The 18,278-nt window shown below is 42.3% G+C and overlaps 1 protein-coding gene across 1 annotated transcript; it reads right to left on the bottom strand.

Annotated features, from left to right (window-relative positions):
- Positions 1-8,855: 8,855 nt before the first annotated feature.
- Positions 8,856-17,546, bottom strand: gpr146 (G protein-coupled receptor 146). The gene is made up of 2 exons (XM_069674359.1): positions 17,332-17,546; positions 8,856-10,435 (listed from the first exon to the last, which is right to left on the bottom strand). The coding sequence occupies exon 2, from the start codon at positions 10,394-10,396 to the stop codon at positions 9,395-9,397; it is 1,002 nt and encodes a 333-aa protein (XP_069530460.1). The 5' UTR covers positions 10,397-10,435; positions 17,332-17,546; the 3' UTR covers positions 8,856-9,394.
- Between the last annotated feature and the right edge of the window lie 732 nt (positions 17,547-18,278).

Genomic DNA, 18,278 nt, shown 5'->3' with positions numbered 1-18,278 from the left:
TTGTGACCTGAGGTGGTGTCAAGATCAAGATGATGACACAGTAAACAAGTCATTATGCAAGTGGATACACACAACGTAAGGGTTACAAACTATACGAAGCGTATATTAAGAATTGAAGTTAAGAGTATCACTCATAATGTGTTGCTTTGAACACACGACTTTAAATATGCAAAAAAGCACAAAAAGCACTTTTCCACAACCAACAAACAGAAGTAGGAAGAAAAAGCAGCACTTACTTCTAAAATTGTGCCGTTGCTTCTCCTCCATGCTCGTCCGGCGCAGAAGTCAGAGACACACAGATTTGTAAATCCCATGTCCGGGGCTTCTCTTCTGCACCACCTGCTGTTTGGCCCAACCCTTGTCTGCAGAGGAGAGGAGGGCGGGAGAGACAGGGAAGGCAAGGGATGATCTGTCACCCACGGTTTGTCACCATGCTTCATCACGTTCTCTGCCCCTTTTATTTTGCACCCAGTTTGTGATTCCAGGTGCCCGCCGAGCGTCTGCGAAGATCCAGGGTGGGAGCTGATTTTTAACACAAAGGAAAGTTTGGACAGCGCAGAGTTTGCCAGGTTGTGCTGTTATGGAAAGCACTTTTTTTTGCAGTATTTGTTTACCAGGATTATCTCGCTTTTATTCTGAAGGGCCTTGAAAACAGTCTGCAAATGACATTTCTTAGTTTCCAATTTATTTGTTAGATAGTTTTCCAACTGATTATTAGTCCCCATACAAAACAAATGCTTGCGTAATGTTCATTGTTAACACTGAATTACATTCTAATAGGAAGCTCTGTGAGCCTTCAGTCTCAATCAGGGGGAAACAGAACAGACTCTCTGCGCCTGTACAAGAGGTATTAATACAACATTAATATGATTTTAACTAATCTATGTGTCCAAGCTGTGTATGTGGAGAACTATCTGATGTGGTAATTGAAAATAGTGTCTAGTTGGATGCATTAATAGGCACAGACATACAATAACAATCTGCTACAATATAGGCTTATATTGATATAAATGACCTGCATAAACTATTGGTTTCAAAGGCCTATGCAGCTGCAAAATCAAGCTTGTGTTTGGTTGGAATCCTTGTATTATACTGGATAAAATCACTAAAAGGTTTCAAGGATAGCAGAGGAGTAAAATGTCAACAACAGTTTCCCGTTTGCCTCCAAATGACAGCCTGTGACTGTGAGATCCTCAGAAAGTGGAAAGGTCACTTCATCCGCAGACAGCCGGAGGGGAGAGAGAAGTCAGGGCCCAGTCTGGATCCCTGCCTGGAGGTTTGGGGTTGCAGCTCCTTTGGCAGCGCCGCTCACCAGCTCGAGGGCTTTGGATGCGAGACAAGCAGAGAGTTTTTTAGACAGGCCAGGTCACAGCATTCTCTGTGCACATGCCTCAAGCTTAGATATGGTGGGAAAATGTAGGATTTACAGATTGCAGAATCAGATGTTGAAATGTTTCCAAGTCAAATATTGGCTGTAATGTTGTGGCAATAAGGAAACATGGAGCAATCAGCCCAATTAGCTTCCTTTAAAATGTTTTCTTGGATTAACGAATCAATGTTTTTGTTGTCTACTGCATGGAAGGAAAAATTGCAGCCAGACAAACTCTTTAGAGAGGGTTTGCTGCAGAAGTATTCCACAGGAAGTCCAGGAAAGGTGGAAACACAAGATTGTATACACTAATCTGCATCTGATGACTCATAGTTTACAGATTATCTCGGAGAATTGAAGCACCTCTTGCTGGTTTCAGTGCAGGTGGCACACTGTCTCGTCGCTTGGAAAGATGATTTTGGTTTCCAGGAAATGTTGCAGCAGAGCAGCAGTGACGGTCTGAAGGAGCGGACAGGGTCAATATAGCAGCTGGTAGCCCTGCTGGCACAAACAACTTGGGGTTAGACAGGAGAGAGAGCATCAGAGGACGGTGTCTGTGGGTTAGAAGAAGGGGTTTTAGCTGTGAGAGGGTCGATACGGCAGCTGGGATGAAGAAAGAAGAGAGCAGAAAGTCTAAGAGGTCATACAGCGGGCCAGATTTGAGCAATTTTTCCTCTCAGCTACCTGAAATCTCAGTTATCCAGTTCGCATGACTTCACACAGATAAGGGGAAAGAGGGGATGTAAAGGTCAGTGTAGTGGAAAGGAGCTGGAGACTATCGAAGAGAGGAGCGAAGAGGAGAGGAGGCATATTGTTGAAGCACTTTGGTTGCTTCGTTTTAAAAATTGTATACACATTTTAATTTTTTTTTTTTCAGAGCCTCTCCTTCCTCTTGAGACGAGCAAGCCGTTTTACCATTCAAAGGTCAGACCTTAGCCACGATTGGCTGACAGTATTTGGAGGGACTGCGTAGCCCCTCCCCCACGTGTGCGATCCCACGTCACTCCAAAGTTGTAGAAAACATGGCTCCTCTAGGATCGGGTATTTCGGCCTTATGTGTACGAGCCAGAATCGCTAGGAGGTATCGGCATGGTAAGTTGTAATCTTGACAACGACTTGACTACAAGCTGGTGCGAGAAGGCAGCCTGAGGTGAATGATGATTGGTTGAAAGCAAGATGCTACGTAGAAACCTGCAGCTGTTCTGAACGGCCCATTTCAGAGGCGACCTTTTAAAAATGTAATTCTGGAAAAACACGGAATTATGCAGTTTGCACTTTTTCACTGTGAACCCAAAAGTGTGAAAGCCATGCAAAATATGAGAATATCTATTTAAAAGATATGACCCCTTTAATTAAATGAGTATTACTTAAAGGCAGCAGCCAAGCAGAGCATGTTAAATTGATTATATTTGTTTCAACTTTAGTGAAAGTGGACAGAAGACGTACACGTTATGGCCAAATATGTCACAATGACACACAACAAAGGAGTTGTAAGATTGACTGATTCTTGGATTTCTCAGGACAAAGCAAGGTAAGCAAAGTAATTTATGGTTATGTAAACAAAAAACCTCATGTGGAAAATGTACTTCCAATTATTGGATTTATGTGTAATTTGCAATGATAGCCCTTGTTTTTTCTGTTTAATGTCTTTTGTTTGTTACATGGCTGAAAAAGCGGGCATGTCATCTCCTACCTCGTAGAATTGTCTTTGTTTTGTCTTTTTTTTTATTTCTGTGAATTTACATATTGTGTCTCAATTACGGCCTTTGTGGGATCCGTCCAACTGGATTATTTTGCTGATGGTTGTGAGAGAGTATATGTAGATCTTTATATTTGTATATATTTAGCTCTACATGTACTTTTTTTGTTTTATATTTAAATTTTTTGGCAGTGCTTCTTTTATTTTGTTATATATTCTATGTTATTATATTATATATATGTCTTTTATATTTATTACCCTTTTAAATAGAGTATTAGAATTTCACCCTATTGTACAGGATTGGAAGGGAGAGGGTGCACTTTCTCTTTTTGTCCACTGGGTGGCCCACTAGCACAAACAGTGGATCATGTTTGGCAAGGTGCAGAAACTCCAGTCTGATTACAAAGGAGACTGAAGTGGTTATGATGCAGACAGTTTATAAAAGTGATTTTACAGGCTGAAATTCAATAACAGGTGAGAGCATCATGTTGAATTTTACATTCATCTTTTAAGAGGCTAAAGGGTTAATTGAATAATAAGGTAAAAAAAAAACAAAGCAATTATTAGATTGTCCCTATCAATTATACGTATGAAATCCTACCAGAAGTGTAGTAAAAATAGTATCATAAAACTTTTTGTTTTCTTGCACGACGATGAGGGAGACCATAAAACAAACAAACAAAAACAATACTCACATCAAATGACATCTAATGACGCAGACAACATTGCCAGTGCTGTTAATGGGAAGTTGTGGGGGTTTAACTGCTTGTGGTTGGGGGAGTGAAAGTGGGAGGTCTACAATGAGGGAGGGTACAACACCCTCATCTGCCTCCACTTACCAGTCTGATGTGCTGCTGGCTCCATCCGACATCTCCCACAGCCACAACCACAGCCTCTGAGTGGAACATCCTGCACGGTCCAGCTCCTCTGCACCGCTTCCAGGGCCATGTTTGATATTTAGCTGATGCTGGGATTTCATTGTTAGTGATTTTTTTTTTTTGATTCTCCGCTCCCATTTCTGAGGAAGGAAAGCAAAGAACAGGATTGGCAGCGGAGGAAGGGTGGAATGTTTCGAAAGCATCTGCCCTGGTCCACTTGTCCTCCCCCAGAGCTGAGGTGATGTGGTGGGTCAGAGATGAGGGCTCCTTCCTGCAGTCTGAGCTCTGTTCTGTAGGAGTGTGTTGTTGATACAGGACATCCATCAGTTTTAGTGTGAACTATCTTGGCTTTACAGCAGGTTGTCTCCTCTATTTGACCTCATTATATCATCTTTCACTTTCCCTGTTCACTCCCCAAAGTATTGTTTGATTTCTTTCACATTATCAGTTTTGTAACATAAATATTATTCAGTTTCTCGGGTTCTGACACTTTTATTGGTCCTGATTGTTGGTGCAAGAAGTCAGGATTTTATTCCACTGCTGCCCTCTTTCTGACACTCTGGATCGCAGCGTGAGACTGATTTGGAAAATACAAACTGTAACCTGTCTCGTCTCGTTCACGTCTTTACATTCTGCTGCCTAACTTGACCCACATTTAGAAAAACAACTGCGGTCTTGGGGTTTGTGTGAAATCTGGGTGAGAGCCAGTTGAAACATTTAAAACCACACGCCAAATGTTCTGGCTACATAGGTGGTCTGATGTGTGTTGTACTACATTTGACTGAAGTTGACCCGAATACTTTTGGTCTGGCTGAACCTCTAAAGGAGAAAAACAACATTAGGACTAATGTAGCATGTTAGAAGCTGGGTCAGCGTTATCAGACACACAGACTTTTACAGTTAAAAGCATTTCCTTGTCAAGTTTGATTGAGTGAACCTGAGGAAAACAATACAAAACCTGTTGTTTAACACAGTTCATTTTGACTGAATACAGCTTTATCTTTGTTAGTTTAAACAAATGATCTTTAATTGTTAAGATTTAGGAATCCATATCTTAATCTTAATCGATAAAAATATTAATACCACTCATATCTGTTTAAGTATTATTCTACAACCAGTCAGCTAAACTTAGCCAAAAGACTGGAAACAGCTAGCTCTGGCTCTTGAGTTTTTGCTAGCTACTTGGCAAACTGCTCCCAGCTAAGTAATAGTAATTTGTTGTTATTAATTTGATATTTTTTACAATAAAAAATATGATATTGAAAGTGTTACTTACCTAGCTTTATGGGCGTTGATAAGTTAAACCAATTTGGTTACTGTTGGATGAAAGGCTAGCTATATCTGTTTCTAGCTTAAGAGCTAACGTTGGCTAATGAAGAATTTGGGTCGTTAGCTGAACTAGCTTAATTTACCTCACAGTAAAGAGAGTGGTGTCCATCTTTCTCAAAATGTTATACATTTGCTTTATAATAAGCACACCCAGCAGGACAAGACAGTTAACATTTTGAAGGATAATTTAATCTATCTATCTGTCTGTCTATCAATCTATCTGTCTAGCTATATGCCACTAATTATATCTACTGAGTGACGAATTGTGCTGTTTGCTTTAGCTAGGAGAATTAAGTAAGTTAAGTCCCATGAGAGTCCTCAGAGGAGGAATGACGACCATGTTCAATCCAATCCATTATCATATAATTTCCAGATGTACTACTTATAATTCAAGTCCTCCCCCTAGCTCAAGTCCTCAAGTGTTGGACCCTTTTTAAATTTGTCTCTAGATTTTGTGAAAAAAAAAAAATCTACTATTGTGCACTCCATTGTTGTTACTGTCTGACTTTAAATAAAAAACAATGTGCTAGTGACATCACATGCGTCTCCCTGCAACATGGCACCATACCTCGATCTATGGAGCTGTAATTGCAATGCATCTAATTAGAAAGTTAGATTTCCTGTTATCCAACACTTCATCATCTCAAGCTCCGAGTACAAGCTCCTACTTGAAGGCAGTAACACAGCTCTCAGTGTGTGAATTGTTATCAGATATAGCCTACACAACATTGTTTTCTTAGAGAATGGCAGCAGTATTGGACTGTCAGACCCACGGAAGACAAAACAATTCCCAGAATGCCGGGAATGTCGCTATTTTCCCCAGTCTGAGTGGCGTGGTTGAAGGGTCTCGCCACAAGCAATCTGTTGTTAGCAGTGCGGCGAGCAGGAGGAGAGTGGCGGCATCCTTCCTGACTCCCACTGTCACTGCAGGTCGGAGGGAGGGAAGAACCTCCACCACCTGTCCGTCAGCTTGGCCCGGTCACAGGGTTGGAGGGTTGAAAAGCTACAATTATCAATACTTTTGTGTCCACAGAAGATGAAAAGTGAAGTTAAAATAATATTTTTAACTTTATAGAAATAGTAAAAAGGAATTACACCAAATGCACAGCAGATGTTCCACCATATTTTCCATCATATCATCCAACTCCAGTGAGATACGCAGAAGTGGTAATATCCATGTTAGTTTATTGTTTAATCAGTCTTTGACTCAGATGACAGTAGAGTAGATTACTTACAGAATCTAAATATATCTCTCAGAAAATAATACTGTACTTTTGAAAGAGCATGGTTTCTCCCTGTAAATCTCTCACATACAATATATACACATTATTTTGTATTATACATATACACTTGCATACACAGTCACAACAGCGTCACATCTGAAAGTGGATTTAACCGGACTGTTGAGGTTTTGCTGTTTAAATAGCTAAAATGCTTCTGCATACATTTGACACATGAGAACATTGAAGGTCTGTTTCAGCAGATTGTTAAACCAAATGTCCTTTCACTGATGTGAGATTGTGCGCCCTCTGAAATAATAAACCAAACTCAGACCGGAGCAGAAATCTGAGTTTGGTGTGATGTGAGCCCAAGTTCATCAAACATGATTCCCCACGTACAGTTTGTGGTGATTGTTCATAATGAACCCGACCAAATAATTTGTTTTAAGGTCCTGTGTCTTAAATAGAAAGATTTTTTAAACTAAGTAAATTTCAGAGAAGTTTGCTGAAAAGTTTGAGTTTGAGCTAAGGAGAACCGAGGCCTTTGTTTTTCGTGTAACTGCAACCAAATTTGGATGGTAATAACTCTTAAGCCACTTTCCCACTCGTCAAAAAACCCGCTAACACCCGACTTTTTTGCTCAATGGGAAATGAGAACATCGGCATGTATTAGCAGGTCTTCCCAGGTCTGAAAAACCTGCGTCAACGTGCTAATTTTGGTGGGAAAGGGGTATTACTAGGCTATTCTCCAAAACTCTCACAGCATGAAGGGAGCTGATTGTTTCTTAAATCCATCCATCACTTTGTCCCAAGCTTTGATTCAAACCACTTGTCACATGACCATGCACTACTGTTGGCCTACCTATCAATCCTAAACGGAACTAGGACTTTGAACGGAGTTCAAACAATGATTAACTGTGTCACTTACAAGCTTGTTTGTGGGGCAGCACATACTGTAGCACATAATGTAAACACTCAGCCTCAGTTAAAAACAAACAGTACATCTCAATGATTGATTGTAGATACACATGACCAGGGTGGGGCTATACAGCGTGTTCCATACTGCAATCAAAGACAAACTAGTCATGAGATTTTTGTGAATGTGTGATATGTTTTAAACTAAACAATAACTTCATTTTTACACGGAAATCATGAAATGAGCACATCTGGTAATCCTTCAAAATTAACAGTGAATGTAAAGCACACTAAAGCAGGTCTAATATACAGCTGCTTATATGAAGGTGGAATTAAAACAGTCTACAAAGATAAGTTACTATCATTTATAACACGTGCCCAGCCTAAATTTCTCTTCAAGTGAATGCCCCACCCCGCTGGTGTATCTGCTCACAGGATGATTTATAAACTGGCCTTGTCAGTCAGGCAGCAAATATGGAACTAAACAGATGCACTGAAGCAATAGACCTCATGCAAAAACAACACGGGTTCATCACTGTGACTCTGTTCCACTAAAAGGCCGTCAAGGGCAGTTTTTTGCCTCTAGAGTGACCCATTCAGGCTTCATATTTCCAACGAACAAAACATCCAAACGACTCATGAGTGCTCGTACAATTCAAGGAATGTACATGCCACCTCCTCTGGGCCGTCTCTGCGACCCCGAGGGGACTTCACTGACCCCGTGTTGAGGCTCTACATGCATGAATCCGGAGCCGAGGCCACAGCTTCATGAATCTCACACTGGGCTGAGGCTCTCTAGTCAAATGAATGAGTTGCTTTTTAATTTGTTGTTTTGCTTACGGTCAACTGGTGATGTGATGCGAGATCACAAGAGGTATACTGGTTATGTCTGAACCCTGAAAACAAGCTTTACAGAAGAGATTCCTTTAGTTCTGTGTTACTTTAAGTGGTATGACTGACAATGCATTCTGATATCTGTTGTAGAGCTTATAAAATATGCAAGAATAATCTCTTAATGCTTGTGAGTTAATCAAAGTGAAATGACAACATCTCTGTGTACCAGTATGTACATCTAGCCACAGGGCAGCACTGGTATCAAGAAGGAAAATAGCTTGAAATTAAGCTACAATTTCTGCAAGAATCACCCCCTAACACATTAAAGGAAAAGGAAAATTCAGCTCTATGAATGTAGAGCTGTCTTAGCATCAAGTGATCAGGGCCTCTGGTTTGAGGGCAGAAAACATGACGTTCTCTGGCATGTTGGTTTGCAGCTTTGACAGATAATGCATTTCCATTACAGTTGTGGGTTTTTGATACACAAGCCACCATCCGTCAACGCAGGGGTTTAGTTTCCACTTCAGAAACAACATGGCTTTTTTTAAGGTTTAAGCTTACTGATTCTGCGTGTGTGTTAGGTGAAAACATCATGCATCATTTGTAAATGATTATTTTTTTTGGACTTTAATTGTGTTTAGCAGCATATTGATACTCTACAGTGAAATGTAGGCTGTCAAGCATTAGTCAAAGTTGCACACTGTCAGCAGAATATTCATTACACATCAGGGAAGCTGCACACACTGCAAGAGTTTAATGCCTGGGAGTCCCTCGCTAACAGGATATTTCATTAAATGTCTGTGTGAAACACTGAGCTCGGTAGTTATCTGCTGATTGTGCCAATTTACCACACTCAAACTAGAAGCCCAAGAGTCTTAGTGGAGAGCTTCAGTTAGGGACAAAAAAATAACAGCACTTAGTGGTTTTTTGCTTGATTTGTCCTCTCGCTGCAGAGCTGGAAAGATCAGATCAAGATCTGGAAGGTGACAGGAAATTCCACAGTCAGCTACGTCGCTCTTAACACAGTCCAGAGCATCGAGGGAGCCCAGTCGGATACTGGCTCTACAGGGGGGGAGATAAGTGCCGGCTAGGCCAAGAGGTTGGAGAAGGGGGAGTGGGAGGGGCGTCTGTTATCCCCCATGAGTGGTTCTCACGTCACCACTTGCTGCACTGTTGAGCGTTCATGAGAGCAGGACTGGTCTCTGCAGTGCAGCCTCCTGAGCAGCCGTTGAAGCTTGTTGGAGAAGTTTTTGTTCATCTGCCTGTACATAAGAGGCATCGCGAAGCTGCTGGAGAAAGCCAGCAGCTTAGACACGCATCTCAAGAAATAATAGGTAGGTAGGTAATGTGCGTTGCTAATATACCCCGGTGCACCGGCTACAGTGTGTACCAGCAGGGTCATGTAATAGGGGGTCCACAGTACAAACTGCACACACACTGAGGCTAGCAGCAGTCTGTGGATAGAAGGGTCTAAGCGGGCGGAGTCCTGATCCAGAGGTGTGGACTCCTTCCTAATGCGCAGAATGAGCACAAAAGCATAAAGAACGGCCACAGCTGGAACCACGTAGCCGATGAACATCATGATGGCGTCTGCCGCCTCCTTGTTCTGCATTTTTGAGCACTCGACCATCTTAGTGGAGATGTGGTTGCACACGTAGAAGAGCAGCGAAGAGAAGCTTGTGAGCACGGCCCCGCCCCAGATGAACCCACACACATGTTTGGTGTTATACACACTGGACATGTATGTTCGAGGCAGCGCCCGCTCTATGTAGTAGTCCAGACTGAGCAGCGTGGTGGAATACATGATGACCAGGGAGGAGATGTTGAAGAGGATGAGCAGGGTGATGTAGACCTCGTTGTTGTACTCCCACGCGTGCCAGCGGGTGAAAGTGGAGCTCAGCAGCTCCACAGGTGCGACCACGTTGAGCACGAGTCCGGCGATGGCCATGTTGACGAAATAAACATCCGGCATGGTCATGGACACCTTGTTGGAGAGGTTGACCACAACCAGCAGAGCGTTGTAGCACAGCCCCAACGGGAAGCACACCAGGAGGTAGATGAGGGAGAAGATCGACAGGATGAGGCCGTAGTCCTGGCAGAGCCGGAAGTCCACGCTGCTGTCCGTCTCATTGTAAACCATGCAGATCCACATCGCTGGGCTCTGACACGGGTCTGTCGCTCAATAGGTCCACTGCAGGATGAGAGAGGGAGGAAGAAGTCAGTTACTGCAGTGATAATATATGTCATAATTGTAAGCAATTATTGTCACTTATTATTAATAATAAGAACAAGGATATGTTAACAACAAAAATTCAGTGTTTTTTTTTACTTTGCAAGAAAAATAAAGTTTAGAATACTGTATTACGATGTGCGCATGTGCAATAGTCACATCGCAGGACGTGCGATAGTAAGCAAATTAAATGAAACACGTCAAGCCGCTACTTTATTGTTGCCTGGTGCAAATCGAAAACTCGCCAGTTTCTCGTTTTCCATGACTGGTCTGCAAAAAAACGTCTAGCTAATATCCCTTATTGCAGCTCTTTAACAGAGAACTGACCGCTGAGCTGCAGAAACTGTGCTTGAACTGTCTGTAAACTTCAAACAAGCACGCAACGCTGCTGTCGTCACAGATAATGTTGGCGGGATGATGGTAAATGGTAAATGGACTGTACTTATACAGCGGTTTTCTAGTCTTTGCGACCACTCAAAGCTGCTTTTACACTACATATCACATTCACCCATTCACACACTGATGGCAGAGGCTGCTACTTAAAGTACCCAACTGTCAATCAGATATCACATTCATACCCGTTGGCTATGCCACCGGGAGCAATTTGGTTCAGTGTCTTGCTTCGACATGTAGCCTGAGGGAGCTGGGGATTGAACCTCCGACCTTCCGTTTGAAAGACGACCGACTCTACCACTGAGCCACAGCCGCCCACATGATGGGGGCAGACGCTCCGTTACGCCAGGTGGCTATAAATGAGTGTGTCCCTGTTATCAACGGCACCTCGTCCCGGTGCTGCTTAACTCTGTGACTGTACAAACGAACCGTTCACGGAGCAGACGTGCCCCGGAGTGTTTACTTGTAGCGGCTACACCTGCAGCGCACACACGCTGTGAGGTTGTGTGTGCCGACAGGAATAAGGAGATGCGAGCTTTCGTTTCAGAAAGTTACTGTTAAACATACATTTGAACAGCGTAAGAAATGGTAGGTGATAAGTAACTCAACTTCAGCCCACAAGGCTAAAGTAAACGTGGCGCTCCAATTGAAGTGATGACAAAATTGCTAAAACCAAATGCAGACATTTTTTATATAAGTAAGTATTTTATGAGCATGTCTGTGTTTTTTTTTTTACTTTTGCCTGACTGAAACAGAAAGATACCGACAGATTAAGGAGCAAAGAAGTCCCATATTATCACATTGATTTATATTATTGAAGTAGTAATAATGCATAAACCTACAGCTAACCAATCTGTCTGTTGCTGGCATTAAGTAGGTAAGGTTTTGGTCGGTTCATCCATGAGCAGAACTCAGCCTCTTTGTTTTTTGTGTCTGTGACGGCAAGTGAGGCTTTGACACCAAAACACAGCCATTATGCACTGTGTAACACTGTTAATTTCACTTCACTGCATCTGACTTCCTGAATACGAACGCCTCACAATATGTTTCAGTTGCTGGCTCAGCCTCAAAATGCAACATTTCTCCTGTTCGGGACACAATGTGGCTGTAGCAAGTGTTTGGTTTTTCTGTCGCAGTCACATGCAGCAGCAGCGCTGCCCTTTTCCTCTCTTCACATGGTCGAGCAGCCTGTGCCAAAACACTGTCCTAGCCTGACACTTAAGAGACCGCTTTGGTGTAACCGCTCTGAGTGAAGCACATGCACCTTCTGTTCAGGTTGCTGCCACTCTGATGGGGGCTGGGGGGGGGTCGGGCACGTGGTGATGGGTAGATTTATAAAGAGTGAAATGTGAAGCAGGCGCTGGCGGAGGGTCAGTGAGGACTGAGTCGGGGGTTGGAGTTCAGGGCAAGGTCAAAGAAAATGATCGTGCACATGTCGGGAACGTTTGTGATGAAGCCTGATGGGGCTGCAGGTTTTCATGAAGCCTGCGCCATGCTGCCTCGCATAATTAACTAATTTTGCGAGCTGTTGTAGAAGTCGCCCAAGTGCACTGTATTTTATTTCCCAACTGATTTGTCTGTGATGTTTCCACATGTTTTGCTTCAGTCCCAAAACTGCTTTAAAAAGGAATGATTCCCCGAATACAAAACAAACTCTAGAAAGAACAATAGAATTATTGCATTTTTCTGGAAACCTCCCTTGTGAAATCCCGAGGAACAAAGTGCAGGAGTTCGTTTTTGTTTTCAGGGCGATGCCAGTAAAGGGGAAACGGTCTTCCGTTCGCTTACGTAACACCACTACAGAGGGGCTGTTTTGGCCTTAAGCCGCAGACACACACACACACACAGTGCTCAGTCCCTCCTCTGTACTAATCCAATTGGCTGTAATGAGACTATAGCAGAGGCTGGAGCTCAGAGCTGGACTGGAACAGGATCAGGAGGAAGAAAGTGTTACGTTACACAAAACAGACAGCGATCAGACCTCTTGTAAACACACAAGCAGCTCCATGACTCATCTACTATAACGGTACATAATTAGCTGTGGTCCTCTCACAGAGATTATTCCGGACTTTAATGTAGATTTAAAAGAGGTTTTTTCTCGCCCCTCGCACATCTAACAACCTCTGATCGCTTGAGGAGAAAATGACTTTAAGAGAAGTTGGTGATAATTAAAGAGAGCACACTTAATTGTGGCTGGCTGTCCCTATTCATTAGCACCTGCAGTATACAGACATTTCAGCCACCCTTTCATTACCACATGGGCTCCCTGTGCAGCCTGTGACAGCTGCAGGATACTGACAGCTCTGCTTTATCAAAAGATGGGTTTTGTGGTGACTGCTTACTGACACTCTGTTTCCTGTTTCCTACTCCTTTATAGAACAGTTTCAACGGAAGAATGATTAAGTAGAACAGAAAGGTTGTTTTTAATGCGTGCTAAGCGGAAACTGACATCTTGGGATATGATAACATCACAGCTGACTTTATAAAATCAGCCATATTAATCAAGGCAGATGCACAGTGTAGAGAAGAAAATACATATAACAAGAATAAAGAATTAGTCTCTGCTTATCGTCCAAATCTCTGCAGAGAAGCAAAACAAGCTAAGTCGCTAATTCCTGTGCAAAATAATATTGAAAATCAGAGTTTTCATATAAAGCCTGTGAGCAAACACAGCTAGCTTTCCTCTGCCTGCACAGTTTCACTGTGGGCAACTTCGACTCTGCTGCTGTCAGAGTCAGAGAACTCCAGCTCTGCACATTTCGCCAGCAGTCCATGATAATGAAATCTATTGTTATCCACTCAGCTGAGCGACAAACAGGAGAGGTGAAAGCAAGTCTACCCCTGAGCTGCAGTCTTTGGCCGCATACTGTATGAGCTGTGTCGGTTCCAATTCAGAGTAATGAGGAGCTTTTTATCTCAAGTGTATTTCAGATTCTGACAAAGCTACAGACGGAGGGGATGGTGAGGAGGTTGAGTGGAGGTCAGAGATACGACAAAAACAGACAACAGGTACTATTTAAGACTGTTAATACTTCATGTGATCTATCTGAGGCATTTGAGGTTCTGGTAGTTGTGGCCACAATTCTTTATAAACACAAAGGTTCAATTTGTTCAGATTGTCATTTAAGGACTTTGAGCTGGCATTGCATTTGTTGGGCATTTGGCTCTAGTTCTTCTGACCTACACTGACTTCATTATTTGTCTGTTACTAAAAAAATAAATCATGATTAAGCAATAAGGAATCCGCTGTTGGTATAACACGCTGCACGTATAATCGGATGATACACTGAATATTAACAGCAACATTATTAGGAGACATCAAATGGCATTTTTGGTCATGTCACCTAGCCCTGTTTTGATGCTGCATCCATTATGCAGACCCTTTATTATATTTTTTCCTTCCTAATACCTGAGCTTGATTATAGTGCATCCAAAAAAATATAGGCCTACATATTGTTAATTAACAGCTGTAGGGCTATACTCCTTATCAAGTATGGCAACAGTTGTGCAACATTGTTGTTTCACTTTTGGGTTTTTCCAGAGTCAAATATTGCCAAATTGCTGACATTTTGCAACCTCTGATTAACCTTCTGTTAGCCCCTTTTACACTGCCAAGTGAAGGCAGGATTATTATGCTTTTGTTACGCCCTATCCTTAAGTAAAACGCACAGAGATGAAATGTCTGCAGATTTGTTTTCTATGTCTGATAAATGCAGACCTCTTAACACATCAAGTATTTCAGTTGGCTGAGTTTGTGTCAAATGCTTTTCAGCAGCGTAGTAGGGTGCTTTATGTTTGATTTGGTAAAAGATAAGTCTGTGCTTAAGAAGTGCTGAAGTTATGTTATTTGACATTGATTGACTAATTTTGAGGTGTAACTGCTCTTTTGTTCTCATCCTGTCGTTGCTCTTGTTTGTTTTGTTTGTAGGCACCTTTTTGTGCATGACATGATGAAATAAACAAAAAAACTCATTAAGAACTATATGTGAAGCACTTTTTGTTTACATGGCGTGCGCCGGTTGCTTCCGCAATGCTTGAACGCAACATAAAAACACACACATCGGGGCGGCTTTATGACGCCGTTGCTTGGTTTAATGTAACAAGGTAATGGCGGCGTAGCGGCAGAGCTTCGTTACGGCACTGTGGCGGAACAACAATGTAAAAAGGGCTTTGACTTCTGATACCACACTGTTGATGTTTGTGTTCACTAGATAAATGACCTGATATCAGTTCTTCTTTGCCACTCTAAAACCTTGGTTGCCGGCCATTATAAAGCCATGGTTGCATAACAGAACAACTTGCTATAAAGGGCACTGTTTTGGAACAGTTAAAAATATTGGTGCAAATAAATTGTAGTATTGAATCAGCGCTTAAGCTGCTGATTTGCGAATACCAATCTTGCTTTTTAGGTGACATTGGAGGCGTCTCTGACTCTGGTATCTGTCAATATACTTAGATTTAGTAAGTTACTGTAAAGGTGCCACACCTGAACAGACACGGCTAAGCTTAAGTCAAAAGAGGACAACGTGAGGGTTAATCCTTGATGTCTCTTGCATGACTATGAGTACAGACGCAGACATGGTTAAGCCCCCTCTGAACTTCTTGCCCTGCTCCATGTCAAAAGTAGTTAAGTTAAATATTCCCAGAGGGGCGGGGAGGGGGGCAGAGGCCCTGCTTCAGCATGCTTCAGCCCCACCAAACATGATCTCGTAACAGTGACGCACACGTGCTTGACGTCTCAGCGTTTTGAAGCCAGATCTCGCGCGCTGATGGGAATAGTGTGACATGCTGGGCCCACACCCCTCATATACCCTTACTGGAATTTACAGGCGCTTCTCAGAAAGTAGAAAGAGTGATGTCACATGACTCGCTGCTCATGTCAGTGTGCAGCAGCGAGCAGTGGAGCAGAAACAAGACAAACCAAAGGAAGTAAGATAAGCCTATGTGACTCATGTTTACACGTTATGACTGTGCAGCAAATTCAGAGGTGAAGACAAACATGACATTTAATGCACAAAATCTTGAAATTATGAGTGTATATGTTAAAGTCTAGGCGATATTATGATGTGAATGTTTCATTTAAGAAAGCCTCTAAATCTTTTCTGGTTCGAGCCGTCTCTCAGCTGCCTGTTATTCTTGGACGGCAGCCCATTAACTGAGAGTATTAATGTGAGATCTGACTTCAGGTGCTTGCTAATGCTGCATAACATTTTGCAAATTAAAATTACTAAGCTCTCCGAGGTGATTAAAATACTTTCCGTCGGCTCCATTTCTGTGGAGGCATTTTATATAATTCTCCCCAAATCATTGTCAATATCCAGAGAAATGATTCACAGCACTGCTGTTTTTTTGTGTGGTGAAATAGTTTGTTTTTGAGCAGGTTCCTTGCAAGGTGACTGGTTAACCACAATGTACAAACTGTTGTGGATGATGTTGTGAACAATATTCCGTTATAACAAGTTCTAGTGTACGAGACTCCGGTCAAACACAGGTCACGGTCCGTCTCAGCTGCTTCCTCAGCCTCTTTTCGGCAACATGTTGAACTGTCGCAGGCATCAACAAAGTCAGAGTTCAATGGTCAGCACAAAGCAGGCTTACTGCCCTTAAGCTGTGGCACACATGCCCGTGTCCCATTCAGTCACATGGATGAAGTTCAGGACATCAAAATTGAAAGCCTAAATCTCAAGAAGCTTTTATTTTGGCGGGCAGTAACAGTTATATGAGCAGAAGTACTTTGACAAACAGAAACTTCCTGCTTGATGTGAAATAAGGTCAGGTGCTATGATGACTAAATAAGAGAATCATTTGTTATTATGTGTTATTGAAAAGCAATTTATTAAGAGAAAAAAAAAGGTTGTTTTTAAAGCTGTTTATGATCTTGAATTTCATGAATGTTTTTTTTTTTATATCACAAGACTTGACATAAAATTCTAATAACACATTGATGGCCTTAGATTTTAGGGAATATATTATTAAGTTTCCAGTAAACAAGCTGCCTTCATCTAGGCTACTTCTTGTATATTGCGTAATTAACAGACTTGCGACTTGTGACATCCCATTAGCTTTAGGTCCCAATGTCAGATGTCATGTCAACAAGATACGAGCTGTTATTCCCGCAACTTTGCACTTTTCATTTCCTCTGAAGGAGCTTTTAACTTGAAAGGCATTATCTGGAGCTCCTACAGCTGTACGAGTGTAAGAAAACAGAGCAGCCCATTACTGCGGACATTGTGTCTCTCCATCACACTTGACTGCACAGATCAAAGCGTGGATAGCTGTCACGGCTTCACCATTATTCTGCCATTTCTGCTGCTATTGTTGGCACAACTAAAGCCAAGTTACTCACTCGCATCTACGCATCTTCAGTGGGGCACTTTTACTTTTTTACCGGTGTGAGCTGACAATTCAAAGAAAAAAACATCATAATAACAGGTCGAAATAACAGAAAAGAGAGGTAAACTTACCAGAAACGTAAAGCTTTTGGTCTAACCTACGGAGGCATAGGGTTTGGATGTAGCATTTCCACTGCCATTTCTCAGCCGTTTCATTTGACAAACACACGTCCTAAAATACGCACTTCGGCTCCCCGCGCGCTCATTAAGGCTAAAAACAGAAGAAAGAACCGTTTTACTGCACGTCGGTATACACGGACATCATCTTTCAACTTTTCGGACGAGGCTTGTTCTGAAAAGGGGCCGTCCGTTACAGACTTTACTACTGCTGGAGTGCTGCTGAGCCCCACAGTGTGTACACACGTGACCCTCCCCCACTGTCTCCTCGCTCTGCTCTCTTGCCTTTGCTTCTCTACGTTCGCGAGGCCCGAATGGCAGTTCTCTGCTCTGATTGGCCGGACGGCAGGGAGGTGGGGCGCGAGGGACACCGAGGGGAACACACACACCGACACACACAAACACACAAAACCTTCCAGTTGAGCATTATGGTGCAATTTATAAAAGCAATAGTTGATAAGTATATAACAGTATCAGTGTCACAACCTAAATGATGAGTTGTAACATTAAGCATGGCTTAAGATACATAGAACTATAGCCACACTTTACAAGTTTAAAGGTCCTGTGAGGAGTTTTTCGCTAGTTATGAATCACACTGAAATTAATTCTGTTTACTCTATATGACCTACAATAGCTGACAAGACCATCAGCGGCAAGATTGATTATTTCTATATAGTTATTTTTAATGACTGAAACTGCTGGTGGGAGGGGGGCAGGTGTCAGATGAAGCGGTTTACTGCACGCTGCCTTTGTTTACATTTTCCAGGACAAAATTTAAGTGATACATTATGACTGTGAAGAGAAAACAAGATGAGATTTTTTGTTAAAAACCATCACTTAAGTATGTATACAGGACAACATCAGCAAAGGGATAAGAGGTACGGCTTTGTCCACAGGGGGCG

The sequence above is a fragment of the Semicossyphus pulcher genome, unplaced genomic scaffold (assembly GCF_022749685.1).
Source record: "Semicossyphus pulcher isolate SPU_LCO1_2020_fin unplaced genomic scaffold, fSemPul1.0.p SCAF_23, whole genome shotgun sequence".
Lineage (NCBI taxonomy): Eukaryota > Metazoa > Chordata > Actinopteri > Labriformes > Labridae > Semicossyphus > Semicossyphus pulcher.
Note: the sequence above shows the minus strand (reverse complement) of the source record. Positions and strands in the feature narration are given on the sequence as shown.